This window comes from Actinia tenebrosa, unplaced genomic scaffold, assembly GCF_029948245.1.
Source record: "Actinia tenebrosa isolate PJP-AT-01 unplaced genomic scaffold, QUT_ActTen_1.0 PGA_scaffold1__47_contigs__length_23844297, whole genome shotgun sequence".
In the NCBI taxonomy this organism is placed as follows: Eukaryota; Metazoa; Cnidaria; class Anthozoa; order Actiniaria; family Actiniidae; genus Actinia; species Actinia tenebrosa.
In genome coordinates this window covers 13,598,236-13,616,448 of record NW_028292578.1, presented here as the reverse complement: position 1 = coordinate 13,616,448, position 18,213 = coordinate 13,598,236, and the positions used below count along the sequence as shown (strand labels likewise).

At 37.0% G+C, this 18,213-nt stretch overlaps 2 protein-coding genes and 1 pseudogene across 5 annotated transcripts; 1 reads left to right on the top strand and 2 right to left on the bottom strand.

The window, feature by feature from the left end:
• The first annotated feature begins 660 nt into the window (after positions 1-660).
• On the top strand, positions 661-5,945 carry LOC148909915 (TNF receptor-associated factor 4-like). Its single transcript, XM_089033327.1, has 5 exons — positions 661-2,317; positions 3,520-4,011; positions 4,273-4,447; positions 4,970-5,151; positions 5,377-5,945. The coding sequence occupies exons 1-5, from the start codon at positions 2,232-2,234 to the stop codon at positions 5,528-5,530; spliced, it is 1,089 nt and encodes a 362-aa protein (XP_088889453.1). The 5' UTR covers positions 661-2,231; the 3' UTR covers positions 5,531-5,945.
• A 326-nt stretch (positions 5,946-6,271) lies between these two features.
• LOC116292778 (uncharacterized) lies at positions 6,272-8,178 on the bottom strand (annotated as a pseudogene).
• Positions 8,179-12,977: 4,799 nt separating this feature from the next.
• Positions 12,978-17,826, bottom strand: LOC148909914 (uncharacterized). Of its 4 annotated transcripts, none has more exons than XM_089032534.1 (10): positions 17,340-17,825; positions 16,718-17,253; positions 16,284-16,641; positions 15,948-16,145; positions 15,572-15,758; positions 15,055-15,306; positions 14,614-14,785; positions 14,207-14,355; positions 14,005-14,120; positions 12,978-13,522 (listed from the first exon to the last, which is right to left on the bottom strand). In XM_089032534.1, the coding sequence occupies exons 1-10, from the start codon at positions 17,691-17,693 to the stop codon at positions 13,448-13,450; spliced, it is 2,397 nt and encodes a 798-aa protein (XP_088888660.1). In that variant the 5' UTR covers positions 17,694-17,825; the 3' UTR covers positions 12,978-13,447. The 4 variants fall into 4 exon arrangements, 3 of the variants coding, with proteins under 3 accessions (XP_088888660.1, XP_088888661.1, XP_088888662.1); XR_016120184.1 differs by having other exon boundaries at positions 13,381-13,522; positions 14,280-14,355; positions 17,340-17,826; XM_089032535.1 differs by lacking the exon at positions 14,005-14,120 and having other exon boundaries at positions 17,340-17,824.
• Between the last annotated feature and the right edge of the window lie 387 nt (positions 17,827-18,213).

Sequence of the window (18,213 nt, the reverse complement as noted above, 5' to 3'; positions counted from 1 at the left end):
AACTTATGATTTCGAAAATTATGGTGAGTGTATTTTTTAACGGCCTAAGATACGAAAGTATTTAACTTATAATTTCGAAAATTATGGTGAGTGTATTTTTTAACAGCCTAAGATACAAAAGTATTTAACTTATAATTTCGAAGAAATACGATATCCAAATCGAATCCGCATTTACGATACGAAGACTTCCGGCGTGACCTCGGGTTGGTTGCCGAAAGAAATCCGTTGAACTGGTGTACAGTGAGCTCCAAGTACGGGTCAGAACAAGCGAGGTAGTATGTGAATACAGGCAAATTTCATGGCTTAAAGACGCGAAGACTAATCTCTAATGCGACTTTCTCGGTTCTATAGGGATGTGAGAGAAGGGTCATGACTAAAATTTGGCGCTGGAAAGAAAATTCGAAGACGTACAAGGTTTCAAAGACTCGTGATGGCTCGCTTTTGGATCCCGAGTTTCCAACCTTCTCTTATTTCTTACTGGTGGGGAAAAAAGTCCTTAAAACGGGCTAAATTCAAAAAATAACCACGCAGAGCGAAAGAAGTGCTATTTCTCAATGATAGGGTTAAATTTCAAGGCTTTATTTCACGTTTTGATGATTTTATTGAAATTTTTGATGATTCCCCATACATTTCCTTATAACAGGACACCACAGAAACCAAGCTTGGGCTACCTGTGCAAGGACTCGAGAGATGTACTAGATGGGTTAATGCTTGTGGTCGAGATAAAGCTTTTACAGTAGATCGTGTCACAAAACACACATATATATGCTACTTGCATTGGCCAGGAGAGGCAGGACCTACAGAGGAGTTCGATGTGCCCTTGAAGGCAACTCTGAGCCAAAGGGAAGTATTGAAAGCGTCAAGACGAAAGCGAAAGCCGCCACGTGAAAGACATGCGGACGCCGTTCCTTGTACATACATACATACATACATACATACATACTTTTATTTGTTAAGCAGGTTAACTAAACTACGCAGCCACAGGCTGATGTGGACCTGCTGTAAACGAAGTCGATCGGAGGCAAGCCAAGACCAACCATCTTCAGTCATCAACGAAGCTAAAGTTGATAACAGCACTGAATTTAATGAGAATCCCACACCAGAGGATGACTTACAGAAGCCAGCTAAAAGTCGTGAGTTTGCGACACAAACAGATGTAAGCAAGCACGAACTGGCCCTTAAACTCGAAACCATGATGATGAGAAATGCTGCTATCAACTCAAGAGAAGTATTAACAAAGGTGGTTAGTAACGTATCTTATGAAATTGTAAAGGAAAACTCAGAACTAATGAAACACTTCGTTGGACTGACTTCTGATCACTGATCACTGATCACTGCGGGCAGGAAGCGACTCTAAGGCATAGTGATACACGTGCCCGTAGTTAAACAATGATGGAATATTATTCGAAGGAAATAGCCTCCAGTTCTTCTCTGGTGGATCAGGTACGAGAGATTTGTTGTGGGCTAAACTACATCCATTCTCTCGATCTTCCTTGGCTTTCAGCCATTTTCCATCATCGATTCCATGATCGAGTAAATGGTGATTTCCACTGGCGATACAGTCCTTGACACGAGTGATTAACTCTTGACGTTTGCCACTTTGTTTTAGGCCTCTGCACTTTAACCAGCGCTTTAGTTGCTCAACCGTATAATCTTCAGGGCAGCTGGTAAATTTTGAGCCAGGAACGTCGTCGTTTTCGGTCAAAATAACTACTTTTTTCTTCAATAAACTATCTTGTTTTGCCATACAATATTATAGTAAATGTATAGCACATCCGGTTCGAATGTCCGACCCTCGTATTACGTTACATTTTAGTGACGTCACGTCCGCGCATCGCTATTGCTAAACAACAAAAAAACTCATGTAACATTATTGACAGATGTCAATCATGCATTTCCTGGAAATCAAATAACGCGCGCCGATATCGATATCTTTGAAAATATAAAATGGAACTCTAAGCGTTTTTACTACATGAAATCACTTTGATTTGCAGAAACCGATGCTAAAGACAAGGAAAGCGTGGTAAATTTTCAAATAAACAAATGAATGAAGCCGAAAGATCAAAACAATTATTGGGATTTTAGGAATTTTAAAAATGGGTTTGGCAGCGTACTTTGTAAACATGTCAAAAATCACTTAATGTCCACGTTCTATTGTTATCTTCTGGTTCGCGTTGGTTCGGATGTCCAGTAAGCCCAGTTTTAACCTTCAGACGCTAACTTGACCGACAATGACTGTGGACAGCAATTCATGCGAAAGCTACCCGAAGGAGATTTTCCTAGAAGAGGTTGATCCTGATGTAATATGTCCAATTTGGTAAGTTTGAAACATGATCTGACGTTTGTCTTTCCAAAAAGAAGTATAACAATGACGCACATCACGCAGAAAATTACCTAAATAATCGTAACAAAACTGAAATAACAATGCATATCTCGTTTCTCATAGATTTGTACCGCTGTAGGTTATGGTACATTATTTAAAACCTATTGTGTAGAACAGTAATTTTGCCGTAAAAGGCCAGGGGGAGGGGAGACTCCTAGATTAAAAGCTTGGGGATAGAAACCAGAAGTTCGTTTTTATTAGCCTGCGTCACATCCGGAATTTTCGTCGTAAACGAAGAAAATTCCGGATGTGACGCAGGCTAGTTTTTATGGGTATGCTTTACAATTTTTTGATCCCTAAGAGATCAAAAAACCAAACGATAGCCATGAACATTCTATTGTGTCTTATCTTTCAACAACCTAAAAATATACCAAAAAAGACTGGGTTCTATATTTGGTTTTCAGCTCCCCCTAAATATAACAAATCAGTAACCCAAAAACAAAAAAATCATACACTTTATTTGCAATATAGGGACCAGTGATCTTTACAGGGATGGGTGGCATTTTTTATGCTCCGTAATGGACAGGGCTAAGAAAAATAATTTTTAGGGGAAGGGATAATTTTTTGGGGAGGGGTATGAAAATCAAAATACACCAGCCCCACTCTGCCTGTAAAATAAAATGACTTGTCTCTAACAAGTAAGCAATAATAAAATGTACAAAACAAAATGCTCAGTCTTTTTGCAATCACTTGTTTTTATTTTAGCCTTCAGTTTTTTTACTTTGTTACTCAGCACTTAAATGGGTGAACAGAAAAACAAACTTCTTGTTTAAAATAATTGGCCAGTTGCAAAACGAGCAGGGGACTGGAAACAAGTCTCAATAATTTGACTTATTTCACAGACAGACCCTTTCAAAAGGAAAATACTCACAAAATTAGTATGAATTGAAAATTCGATCACATTAAAAAAATTTCAAATGCTCATAACTTTGTTTCTATGAGGTCAAACATGAAACTTGGTCAGTGAGCTTGCCCTATGTTGTTCTTCATGTATAAGGATAAATTTTGCCAGGAACCTTAATTTAATTAGTTTTTGAAACTAGGACCCAGTCCCTTGCTCGTTTTGCAACTGGCCAATATGCATGCAAACAGTTTTCAATCAGTTTCATAATAGTTTGTATTTTCTTTTCTTACAGTCTTGCTGTGTGCTATGAACCTGTAGTCTGCAAAGATGGCCATTCATTTTGTGAAACCTGTCTAAAGGAAGCAATGAAAAGAACCTTCTACAAATGCCCTTTAGACAGGGCTTACATTGGTGGCCAACTGCCAACCAAAAACAGGCCACTGCAAAACATCATTGGAAGAATGAGAGTTAAATGCCCATCCTCACTTGGTGGTGATGTGTCTACAGCTGAAATGTGCCAGTGGACGGGGAAGGTGGATCAACTGAAGGAGCACAAAAACAACTGTGCAATGAGGCTGATGAAATGCAAATTTGGTGGCTGCAAAGCAGTCATTTATGCCTATGAACTTCAGCAGCATCAGCAGCAATGTCGGTTCCGCAAAGAATCATGCCAAGAATGTAGAGCTCTGGTGCCAGCAAGGTGCATGGATGAGCACACCAACACTTCATGCCCATTCAGAAAAACCGAGTGCCCAAACAGATGCTCTGAATCCACTGTTCTAAGGTAATTACTACACGTAGAAGTGTGTTTATATAGCTTAACGTTTATCCTTCCATCACTTATAACATGCCACAGGAAAGAAAGATTGAAAATCATTGCACAGTATGGAATTGATGGCAATTAGTATGAATATTACACAAAACTTGCTATCAGTAGAATCACTACATATGATCACTGGACAGTGCAGGACAACCAATCACAGATGAATAGTCGGTGCATGAAACTATATTTGTAGTCTAAAATTATGTCATTTTTTTGTAACAGAGGGAATGTCCTGACTCACCTCAAGAATGGCTGTAAAGGGGATGAATTTGCTTGCCCAATGGAGTGTGGTGCCATAGTAAAATTTGAAAATATGCCAGACCATATCCAAAACAATGTTGGAAAACATTTAGATTATATGTATACCAAGCTTCTGGAAGTTAGGACCAACACCAATGTAAGTATGATTGTCAATATAATGCTATAAGCATGTGAGCATACTGTATTTTCAAATCACAAACAGTTTAAAGCAGCTATACATCATACTATGAAATGATGTATATCATGTATATCATGACAATCCAGAAAATTTCGGGAGGGGCATCGAAATGGTGAAAGGGGGACCCAAATGTAAAAGTTAATCTCAACCGTAAAGCAAGATTGAATTGAATATGAATACTTTAGAGGGATATTCTAGTCTGGATTATACTGATTATATGATAAAAATTTAATAAAACGTTTTAAGGAAATCAGTCTGAAAATTTTCTCAAAGATATTTTTGATTTTTCTATTTCAATTCTAACAAATCTATGTAACTTTTCTATGGTCTGTTCTCAAATCAAACATAAGAAAAATTGTATCAATTTTTTTAATCATAACATTTAGTCCAAAAAAGGGTTTCCAAAAATACAAATATTGTTTTTGGAAATGACTATACGTACATGTACATAATTAACAAATCAATGAATTGTTCTAACAGGCTACGATTGAAATCTATGACAACCCCATCCTGCAATGGAGACTGGATAAATTACATAAAGTGGCCTGCAGTCCATCGTTCGAGACTCCATCCAACTCCATCAAGTTTTATATAAGCGAGATGGAACTATACATCAAAATCGAAAGCAAAATTGGTCTTCAGTTGAGTTACACAAGTGGAATGTATGTAGATCAATTTAAAACATGTCACAAAATCAATCAAGTTATTAATGTCATAATGCGGGACTAGGTTAATTGTGATTTATTCTAAAAGTTTGGGAACAGAAAGCACTGAGGTATAACTAGCTCAGAGCAAAGAACACAAGTTGTTAAAAAAAACTGTTTTTTAATGTCCTGCTGTTTATAAAGGATTAAGTATTGATGTCATTATTTCAATCATTATTTCAGGCTGATTCTTGAAAGTGAAATGGAAAAAAAATCAACAAGATGGGAATGGACAAAGTTGGCAAGAAACAAGTCATTGAAAGTGACAGGATTACTGGACAAGAAAAAGCAATACAATCAAATTGACATAATTTGTGCATTAAAATTTGCATTTTGATTTTTTTTTTTCATGTTGTAATAAGATATATCTGTTTAAAGTTGAACTATTAGTTGATTTTAACATAGAATTGTTTAAGTATGCTAGATCTTCATTCGCCATAATATTGGACATTTTAGAAATTTCTCAAATTTTGTTGAACATATATATAGTTACTGCTTTATCATGACAAGGAATTAGATCTAACTAATACTAAATTAAACAATAATTGACTTAATATACAGATGTCACTATTTTTTTAAATGCATTAATTGCCAAATTGTTGGCAATTCAGTGTATTGAATTATACAACTCACTTTCCCCCATAAACTGACTGCCTGATCTTATTTTGTTTTGCTTTGCCCTAACCTATTATATTAAAGAATCATTACTTATATTCTCAAATGTATTTCTATGTTGTTACAAAAAATTCTGTAACTTTTGTAAATACAAATTAAAGCAAAAATCTGTGCATTGCACTTGAAAACAAACTTCATATTGATCTGTTATTTATGTTTAGATTTTTGAGTGAGTCCTAATGAAAGTTGTTTCTATAATATAAATGCCTGAAAATGAATGGGTCAAGGTAATACCAATAAACTTTCCCTCTGCTTCTAAAGGGCTTGGGACCTTCTAGCGTAAACGCTAGGCAGCATTAAAAGTTTATTGTTTGGAGGGATTTCCTGCAGATACCAAGCTGATCAAAAGGAAAATGCTGGGCTGTATTGGTGTGGAAAGATAGAAGTCCACAAGGCTAAAAGGTTAAAAGTTGTTTAGCCTTGTAAGGAATTCTTTGACCTGAAGGAAGAGATTAATGCCATAGTTTCCATCTTCTTCAAGTGGAACAAATGTATCTCTTAACACTTCAAGGTACTCCTCTTGTAGATGGAAGGTAACAGGAGGGATGGAGACACCTTCAACTTCATTATCAGGATCTGGCATTGGGGCATCTGGGTCATCACCATAAAAGTCAATATCATCAGGATTGTCAAATAAATCTCTGACTCCAGAGCTTGTAGAGTTGAAATTGCTAAGAAGCCCAAAGTTGTCGGGGTGTCCTGTTACCCTCAGTAGATAATGAGTGGTAGTTGAACCTCTCCTTAAAGGAATCCAATGACCGTTGAATCCTGGGCACGAAGACATAATGAAGTACAAAAATGTCCAGCTCTTGCCCAGGATCCAAAAACATCTCCGCCTCCATGTAGGTAAACAGGTGTCTGAACACTGCAATGACGCCCTCTCCAACATCCCTCCAAAGTCTCTCTATTCTTGTGTTTTGAACACTCGGCCCCATGATGAAACTGCCACGATCCATTCCCCTGAACCAAGTAATATACTCGCCAACAGCTACATTCTCGCCGCCATCATCTGCCCTGACTCTAGAGGGATGTCCCCATGTTGCTGCTGCTTCTTGAAAACTTTGTAGGACGGTTGTTGCTCTGTTGTTTGTTTTGGCTTTTAGATACAGAATGCATCTGGAGAAGCCATCAACACAACCATGGATGCAGATCTTCCAGTGAATAAGTTTCATATTTGTATCAATGTGCCAAAGAAAATTGGGATGCGGAACACTGTAGGGTCTTCTCACAATCCTTTGTGCCCATCTATTTGCTCTTTTCTATCTTCCAATGGGATCAACTCGAATGATTGACTCATGGACCCTCCATCGCTGAAGAAAAATCCGGCGTCTTCGCAATGAACCAATTAGATTTGTTTCTCCAGTTCGTGGAAATAGTCTGAGTTCTTCCCTCACTATTGAGTCAAGGTCATTGTCATTAATTTGAGTATACCACTCAAATTCAAGAGTAAAACCAAGATCTCTTCTTCTGTTATATATGGTTTGTCTTGAAACCCCAAGATCTCTTGCAATGTCAGCCCAGCTATTGAATTCACTTCGCAAACACTGAAATTGCTCTTCAGTGATTGCAAAGGAGGGCCTACCACGCTGCCCAGTTCTGCGAACCACAGGACGATAGGAGTAGCTGCCCATGACAGGTAGAGAGTACAAGTCCTGGTAGATACTTTTCAGGTTGTCTCTGAGCTGTTTCAGTTCATCAATGGTGTCTTCGCTGAAGGCTGGTATCTGCCTCTGAGAGAATGCTACAATGTTGTATATGTGGCTGAGGGCAGCAAGCAGGCGGTTGGCAAAAAACTCACATCTATTGGAATCTTGGATGATGCTTTGCCTCTCACTGCTTACCTCATTCAGGAGTGTACAAACACTTGAGGTGAACTCAACAATACCATCATCTAAAACAAGAAAGAAAATATGCATAAAATTTTCATCATATTTCAAAGGTTTTAAGAAAAAATTAATTACAATAATCGTAAAGAAAGAATAGAGGTGGAGGAAGCAAGAGCCACAACCGACAAACCCAATTTCTAAAAAAAAAAAATTCCAAAAAGTTTTTAAAGAAATTGAATGTTGTTATTATACATTCTTTAATCCAAGTTTGTCCAGTTCGTCATCTTGACAGAGAGTCAAGCTGCTTTTAAATTTAAGTTTATATAAGCTTCAGCTTACTTCGTTGAAGAAACAAACAAACGAACAAGAAAACAGTACAAACACAGAGGATCGTATTGGATTAAGACCAGAAAAGTGGACAAAAATAAAAGGAAAAAGTTAAAGAAATTTTTAAGGGCTTACCAGTTGGGTTGTTGGTGGCCATGTTTTGATGTGGAAAAGAACTTGAAAACGTGTAGGATTATTATTGAATATATATACAAAACTTAATCTTGAAAACTATGATATTAAATATTCTAAACGATTTAAATATATAAGAGTGACTGTCTGTAACGATCAAGCAAAATTCAAAATCCGTGGCAAACTTCGAAAAATCGATTTCGCTCATACTTTCAAGTTAGTTAGGGTAATGTATCCTAAGAATCGCTGTATAGTTGGTTTGATCAAATAACGCTTTATTATGGAGAAAAATGGAATTTTTCAAACACTCCCGAAAACGCCGTTCGCGACAGTAAATTTTGACTCAACTTTCGCGGCTGCTGGACACAAAATAAGCAACACTGGGAATTAAAACAACCCATATTCTTGAAGAACAATCTATTGAGTACGATATGCGTGACTTTGGGATCAATTGTACAATTTTAAGATAACAAAATAATTTTATTCGCTAGACGTGTGTTTAGAGTATCAAAAAGTAGGTCTTACAAAAATATTCATTCTGAATGTGCTTAACCTCTCAGTCGCGTGAAACTTCGCTGGTTGATTATTCAGATGTTGGTCTTTCTAGTGATGTAAAGAAATCTTTGGGCAAATGATTGTGTGTCACGCAGTATGTCTTCAAACTTTGGTCAAATTACTCATTTCTGACCTCTGGCCGCTTTCTATAACAGACAAGATACTAGTGTTTATAAGTAAAATATAAACTCAAAAACAAGCCTAAAACACTTTTATAGCCTTAAATAATGTAGCTGTTTAAGAATTCTTACCTGGCAAACTCTGAAACCTGGATTTTTATGAATGTTTTTAGACACAACATCGATCTGGTTTCTTTCATTACCGACTCGAACTTGTCAACGGCCGAGTGCCACAGGGAGCCCAACCTTTCTTGTTGTGGTGCAAAACACAGGAAACCCAGATTGATTAAAAAATCGTTTTAATTTGTTTTAATGATGATGCAAACACACACAATAAAACATTTCACAACTATTCCAGTAACACTTACTGAATTACATGATAATCTATAATATGAATGACTAATAAAGAGGGGGAAAACCTGCAGTAGAACCTTACTAATGGTAACAGTTCTAAATTGATTTTAAAGAAGTTGAACCGTATACACTACATGCAATTTTTCTGCTCGGCATGTCATCATAAATGATCACCGGCCTCTAAGGTTCATAAATATTCGAACAAATGTATGTGACAGAGGCACCCACGATTCTATTGGAGTAGATGCAGAACATGAAAATCTTTGGAAAGTTTTTACGCATCCTTCTTCGGAACAGGTGAACAGCGTGTCATCATCGGTATCGCTGTTTTCCTTGCGGGAATCTGTAGTGGTCTTTGGTTTGTATTTCCTACTTTGTCTAGGTATGATAACGCAGAAATCTGGAACCTGGTCATCAGAATACTCCATCTTCCTAAGGGTGGGTAAGGCTAGAGCTGACGATGTCTTCGTTGTTTCAAATTTCGTGTTGGGTATCTTTTTTCCTTTTCCAACGCCGTATGCTCTCCAAACCACAATGTTACGCTTTTTGAAGATAACATCATTGTCAAGGCTTACGCCTTGCTCGATGGTTACAGACAGTCACTCTTTAATACTCCATTTTACAGTTCCATTCAGTGACCACGAACAATAGTCTCTAGCCGAGGCTGGAGTTTCCGCGCATAGCAAAACTATAGTTTATCATGCGCGGTAACTCCAGCCTCGGCTAGGAACTATTATTCGTGATCACTGAATGGAACTATAAAGAGGAGTATTGGGGCTTGGTTTAATTAGTTTTGGTGAAAGTACTTGAAAATATGTAGGACTCAAGATGAATATAATTTGCATCCAAAGCAAAAATTTTGAAACAACGAAGACATCGTCAGCTCTAGCCTTACCCACCCTTAGGAAGATGGAGTATTCTGATGACCAGGTTCCAGATTTCTGCGTTATCATACCTAGACAAAGTAGGAAATACAAACCAAAGACCACTACAGATTCCCGCAAGGAAAACAGCGATACCGATGATGACACGCTGTTCACCTGTTCCGAAGAAGGATGCGTAAAAATTTTCCAAAGATTTTCATGTTCTGCATCTACTCCAATAGAATCGTGGGTGCCTCTGTCACATACATTTGTTCGAATATTTATGAACCTTAGAGGCCGGTGATCATTTATGATGACATGCCGAGCAGAAAAATTGCATGTAGTGTATACGGTTCAACTTCTTTAAAATCAATTTAGAACTGTTACCATTAGTAAGGTTCTACTGCAGGTTTTCCCCCTCTTTATTAGTCATTCATATTATAGATTATCATGTAATTCAGTAAGTGTTACTGGAATAGTTGTGAAATGTTTTATTGTGTGTGTTTGCATCATCATTAAAACAAATTAAAACGATTTTTTAATCAATCTGGGTTTCCTGTGTTTTGCACCACAACAAGAAAGGTTGGGCTCCCTGTGGCACTCGGCCGTTGACAAGTTCGAGTCGGTAATGAAAGAAACCAGATCGATGTTGTGTCTAAAAACATTCATAAAAATCCAGGTTTCAGAGTTTGCCAGGTAAGAATTCTTAAACAGCTACATTATTTAAGGCTATAAAAGTGTTTTAGGCTTGTTTTTGAGTTTATATTTTACTTATAAACACTAGTATCTTGTCTGTTATAGAAAGCGGCCAGAGGTCAGAAATGAGTAATTTGACCAAAGTTTGAAGACATACTGCGTGACACACAATCATTTGCCCAAAGATTTCTTTACATCACTAGAAAGACCAACATCTGAATAATCAACCAGCGAAGTTTCACGCGACTGAGAGGTTAAGCACATTCAGAATGAATATTTTTGTAAGACCTACTTTTTGATACTCTAAACACACGTCTAGCGAATAAAATTATTTTGTTATCTTAAAATTGTACAATTGATCCCAAAGTCACGCATATCGTACTCAATAGATTGTTCTTCAAGAATATGGGTTGTTTTAATTCCCAGTGTTGCTTATTTTGTGTCCAGCAGCCGCGAAAGTTGAGTCAAAATTTACTGTCGCGAACGGCGTTTTCGGGAGTGTTTGAAAAATTCCATTTTTCTCCATAATAAAGCGTTATTTGATCAAACCAACTATACAGCGATTCTTAGGATACATTACCCTAACTAACTTGAAAGTATGAGCGAAATCGATTTTTCGAAGTTTGCCACGTTTTGCTCGATGGTTACAGACAGTCACTCATAAAGACTTGCTAGAAGTTTTTAGAACTTGGAATACGCTACCAGTAAAACGACGCTTAAAGTGTATATCAGGTCTAGAATTTTTTTACGGTTTTGGCATCTCTAGATGATATAAATAAATATTCCAAAAAAAATTTTTCGATTTCGAATTTTTTTCACCTCGAAATCAGCCTTCAAAGTTAGATTTCTGGCGACGCCCAGTCGTGTTGGCCGTGTTTTAGGAGACTGGTAACTAGTGACGTAAATTCGAGAACCGAGAAAAGCGATTGTCAAGGATACGAGTAGACAAAGTATTGTAAACATTGACCCGTTAGTGACTTTCATTCCTTCAAAAAACATAAATTTCAATATATAATTTCACAAGATGGCTACGAACTATTACGGGAGTGATTGCAGCTCTGAAAGCGAGATTTTCAAGTATATATTCAGAGGAAGAGGATGGAGAAATAGAGGACGAATGCCATCAACATGCTGAAACACACGAGTCAGATGATAGCTACCCCAGGTCTGAATCTCACGAGTTGGTAGGACCATATTCTTCAGAACCACTTGCTGATGCGGACTGGCTCAATGAATATAACGAAGAAATTTCAAAGATCGAGAAGAGAAATGAAACGCTTCAAGAAAGATTTGATGGCGTCACGCCGAATAGCGCTTGGTACGTAACTATCAAGATCTAGCTACAAGCTCACTCTTTTTGCAAAATATTTAGTTTCGTTTTGATTTTTTTACTAACTCGCAAATCTAAACGTTTCCTCTTTTAGGTGTAGATGCGGTCATTGCAAGAAAGACTTACTTCAAAAACCTCAAGAGTGTAATTGCTGTCACGAAATAGAGGGTTGTCTCGAGTCACTGAAGTCTTCCGAAGTGCTCGAAGAATTGGAAGTACCTCCCATTTGTGTGACCTTACATCCAGGGTTTGAGCCTGTTTGTTTAAATCGCTGGTCCCTACGTTCATCATGTGCCAAGTACCGCACTATCGACGGATATAAGTATAGACAAACTGGCAGTGAAGAAGAGTGAGTAAATCCTTTTTTTTCTTCTAAGCTTAGTTTTAATTACATGGGCCCAGAACAAGTAAGATAACTATGACTAATGTTTTCTTCCTTATTTTCTTATATCTTTTACTGTTCACGTGCTTTACAAGTCATACCATGCCGTTTTAAAGTATTACTTATTTCCATGATAATGATGTAAATAGCAATTGTAACTGACAGTTGGTTATTTCAAGAATATATTCTTGTTTGTTTGATAAGTTTATATACTAACAAATTATCATTTCATATTTTAGGCTTCTCCGTGCAACAGCTTACAGGGAATTCACCCAATTGGTTCATGGTTATCAAGGAGGAGGATCCAAGAGAATCCCACTGCCTGCTTGTGCTTGTCATGGTTATCAAGGAGGAGGATCCAAGAGAATCCCACTGCCTGCTTGTGCATACCACTCGATAAGAAAACAGTTTCCTAGCACCGATTTTTGTGGATACGAAGATAACGAGTGATACATATTATATTATAAACAGAACATTGCATTAGAGTGATTTTACTTGAAGCATGAAAAAAATTGCACTACATAGTAGTAGATATTCACTGTTTTCTTTTGTTTTACTTCGACTCTCCTCACTAATTATACAACTTTGTATCATGGGTCTAATAGAAATGACTCAAATTGCCTTTATGAGGGTTGTTTTGTATTTGTCACTTTGTATTGCACTTACAACTATAATAAAAAATTATAAAATAATTAATTGTAAAAAGTATTACAAAATGATACATTTCTACATATTAATATAAGAGTGAAGTCACTAAACCAGTGAAATGGATAGTAGACTAATATACCTTAGCACTGAGACTCTAATGCCATTGTTTTCTTTTGTGTCTATTTGACTATTACACCTTAACAAGTAATTTCTATTTCACGGGTTTAGTAACTTCACTCTAAAAGCAAGAGAGTATTAACTGCTTTTCTGGTTTTTAGGGCAGTCTTTCACATTCTTGTGTCCTTTCATGGGATTCTTGCAATGAGTGCAATGAGGGATTGATTTCTCTATCCTGCCTTCTCCAATCTTCTTTGTTTTCTTAATTTCGGCAGCTTTGGCTTCTTGTTCAAGTACCTGTGATACTGATAAAAGTAATGCACAAATTAGCATGAAGTGAATAGTTGATGACAAAATTGTTAGTTTATATTATACTTCTATTATGTTATGACTGTTAGATTATTCAACATATTAGAAATAAACCTTCATGACTTAGACACAACAGTCTAATTATGAAGAAAGATCTATAGTGAAAGCACTGAATAAGGACTTGGTGATATTTGAACACTGAAACAGAGTGCAGTCAGTATAACCAGTGAAATAGTACAAAATCTAAATAGTAGTAATAATTAGCACAAATTCATTTGTTTTCTTTTGTTTGGTTAGCACTATTCAGTGCTATTCAGCTAAGCAAATTTCACAGGTATGATGATGGCACTCTTCAAACTTAGAAACATCAATGGGAAATAACATCCTACTCACATGGTGTTGTGGGTGGTACATTGTCTACAACCATACTCTTTCTTTTTTTCTTTTTTTACAAAGCCACAGTTTTACTTTCTTTTACCAGCATCGTGTTCATTGATGGTGGGGTCATTTCTTTTAATTCTTTCTGTGCCTCTCTTAACATGTCTTCTTTCTGCAATGCTTCGAGAAAAGTGATGTATATCTCTTCCACATACCCTATTGATAAAAGATAAACAATAACATGTATACAAGTATTTTTTGACTTTTTGTTAAATCAGATGTGCCGAAATAGCAATTCTTACCATAATCTGGTTTTATTCTCACATCTCTTACAGTAGCCTCCCCATTTTTAAACTTCGGATAAATAAATCTCACTTGGTCTGATCCATCTGGCTTCTTTTTTGTCTCTCTAATGATATTGTAGTTGAAGTGGCTTACAGCAAGTATTTGTCTTGGAAGGAAAGAAAACAAAGAGAATGATTATAACAAATTATTATTCTTATTATTCGAATATCTTAGTTTGATTTCATTTGTTTCTTTATTTTGCATATTGCAATTCAAGTTTTTGCAAGAATGCAAATATTTAGTCATGCATTTATGTCTTATTTCTTGATAGCTTTTATATGAGAATAATACTATGATTATAATATTAGAAAAATATATATAGCAAAAATACATATTAATACAAGTTATACACAGTACTAGATACCTGCAATACATTCCAGGGAAAGAGAATGCAATCATTTTGGGACAAAACTGATTTAGTAGCGAGTGAAATCCCTCGAGGCAACTTGTTTGCGATAAAGGAGAAGCCTGTTTAATGCCAGCAACAATTCCTTTTTTGCTCAATGCTTTGTCCAGTTTCTCATATGCCACAGAATCTAATAAAGAAAAATAACATAATTATAACAGTCAAATAGGTGCTAGGTACTAGGAGTCAACTTTTCTGGGCTAGAAAAATTCAATTTTATGCACCAGGTTTGGGATTTGCAAATAAGAAGTGGGAATTGGAGTTGCTCAAAAACATAACTAATTTGAGAGCATGGGATTTGGCCAGGAAATGGAATTTGGATCACTCTTCCAAAACCGTGTGAACAAAACAGTGGTGACAAATTTTGAAATTATCAACATAAAAATAGAGAAAGAGTACCAGGGATAAGCCATTTCCTAGGTGTTATGTCATCAGCATGTGAGCACTTATTGAACAGAGGGTCAGGTAGATCTTTATGCCTATTAAGAATGTGGCTTTTGAAGGAGTTGAATTTTGACCAGATGATTCTTCCGGTTCCACAGACAGTTGATGTCGCACTCCAATGGAGATGGTTTAAGCAAGGCTGAATCCAGTCCTTGATTAATTCACATCCTTTTTCTCTTGCAACTTTGTTCAGAGCCTTCTTGACAGCTGCAAATTAAATGCAATATATTACTATTATTATCATAATATACATATGCCATTAGAATAAATGTATTCATAAACAATCATTCTGACTCCAAAGGTGACATGAAAACAGGTATAGTTGACCAAGAGATATTCAAAGATAACTGTAGTAAATATTTACTAGTATTTGCTTTGCCTTCATTAAATAAGTGGTGTAGAGGTTTAAAATATGTCACACCAATAATTAATAAAATATGATATTAATAATAATACCACTAGATATTCATACATTTCTTTAGGTGCCAAAGATCAAAATAGTGAGTAATATTTGGCAGCTTTTCTCGCATGTGTTTGGCAATGGAGAGATGTCTGTCAGATACGAAGGTGCCAATTGTAAGGCCAATTTGAAGAAGGAAGTTGATGCTCCTATTGAAACCAACGTACTCCATCGCCGTACTGCTACCAGTTTCATTTCTCTAAAAGGAACAATGGCACAATGCAAAGATTAGCATTAATTATCTTATAGAGTCAAATAAGAATGTGTGTACAGAACATAATGAATGTAAAGTCAACAAAGTGCTTTTTTACAAGTTTAATTCTCACTACCTGTTTTGGCAGTAAGGACAGATATAGTAGAATCATAACATCCAATGATGATAACATACCTGTACGAGGGAAAAATGAATAATGTTCGGCAAATTACAAAGAAAGATTGAGTATACTCCAAATTTGGCGCTGTGCCCCATGCTGTCATGCCTGGCATCTCCAGATAGTGTTAGGGGCTCTGGCAGTGACTTTACTTCACTTAGCATTACTTTTTGGTACTTTTTCCAAAACAGCAGGATGGAAGGAAACAGCTTTTCCTAAAGTTCAAAAAATAAATTTACATGGAAAATAATTCTCCTACTTCTCAGGTACAGAGCCCTTGTTTGCATTACTCAACTAAATTCAACTATGATAGATCATTTTTATAAATAAAGCATTTTGTAAACATTGCGTACCCCTTGATGTTTAAAGAAAGTAGTAAGTGTGATGCAGGCAACTCCCATGTGCTGAAATAGCCTGAAAACCTTGCTTGCAGAAGCACCTGCAGTTAGGACAGCAAAGCAGAGGAGAATATTACCAGCTGGGATCTTAGTGCCTGTCATGTTGGGTTGGCTTCTCCAAGTATTTTCCTTCTTTGGGCATCTGGGGTTTTGGCATGTAGTAGTGATATTGACCATAGTCCCTACTTCTCGGTATGTCACAACAGGGTTTTCAGTCTTGCAGGAGTGGCAGAAGGAGAACAACAATAACAGCTTGGACAAGAAGACAATGTACTTAGGCTCAGTTCTAGTGCTATAGTTGCTTGAATTGAATCTGTAAGACAAAACAACAGCAAAACAAATTATTTTTTGTCAAGATTTAAACTATAAAGATCAAATTTATTCCATACCTCTTTCCTGTCATATGCTCTTCATCCTCCGTTTCAGTTTCTGTCTCTGTATCTGTGTAGGGGTGATAGTCAACGTCATCAGGGATACTCTCAGGCTCTTCCTCTGTAATGTCATAGTCAACTGTGTCCTCATCATCTTCCTCCACTTCCATATTTACATACTCATCGTCTTGTTCCAAATTCTCTCCGATCCTTTCTCCAAGACCTTCTTCATGGTCGTTCAGCTGTGTTAAATTACACTGAATACCACAGGACGATTTTGGAGTGGGTTCCTTTGCCAGAGAATCGATCTTGTTTTTTAAATCGATGCATTTATTATGTAGCAATCGTTTTTCTTCTTTGAGCTTTTTGCAAGCCAAGCAATCTGGAGTCTGGGTGCTGAAATCCCGCGCTGAAGAACAATCCTCGGCACTGATTACTGTATCAGGCTCCTCTGCATTGTCTACAGGTAACCTGTCTTCATTCTCAAGCTCTCTAACAGGTCCCATGGCTTCTCTGGACTCACCAGTACTAGCAGCGATCATGTCTCTAAGAATCTATATAGTAAACAAACGATAGTGCTACAGTTGGGGCATATAGTCCAATATGTGTGACATTTTTTTATTATCAATCGACGACTTACCTTTCGGCGATTTCTTTGAGAATTGTTGGCTTCAGCTGAACTAGTCGATGGAACTGGGTAAAGTTTTGGGTATGACACAATTCCGGTCTCATCCCTTACTAAGTGTGCCAGCTTTCTGTCGTCTTCTCCGAAAGAGTAACGCTGACTGTAGTCCTCTGGAGAAAAGTGCTCCGAGCATATTGCCGAAGTCGCCGTAGGCGTCCATTTTGCTCGTCTTTTCAACACAAAATCGACCCATCTTTTCCTTCTAGCCTTTGCTATTGGTCGGTCATCATTAAAATAAGGGATCGTATGAAGTTTTATGCCTTTCTTCGTTATATTTGAACATCCTCCAACCACGCACCTACTAGGCATATTTACAATACTTCGAAAGGCCGATCTAAACTGTGTCACCGAATTTACGTCACAGAAAAACTAGTGCCAGTCCATTAGCGTCTCCTAAAACACGGCCAACACGACTGGGCGTCGCCAGAAATCTAACTTTGAAGGCTGATTTCGAGGTGAAAAAAATTCGAAATCGAAAAATTTTTTTTGGAATATTTATCTATATCATCTAGAGATGACAAAACCGTAAAAAAATTCTAGACCTGATATACACTTTAAACATGCGGGTCTGACGCTATACTATGGAAATAACCGCTAATGAACGACGATAGATGCACGATATGCTTCCGAACTATTGTCGACTGACATAAACCTTTCCGATTTTCGTCCGATTATATTACGAGCGTAGTCCGAACCCATCATTCTTTGCGGTCGTGTTCGAAATAATTTCGAACTCGAAATAATTCCGAACTCCAAATCATTCCGAGCTCGAAATAATTCTGGACTCGAAATATCCAAAACTAATTCGGAAAGCAAATTCGGAAAGCAC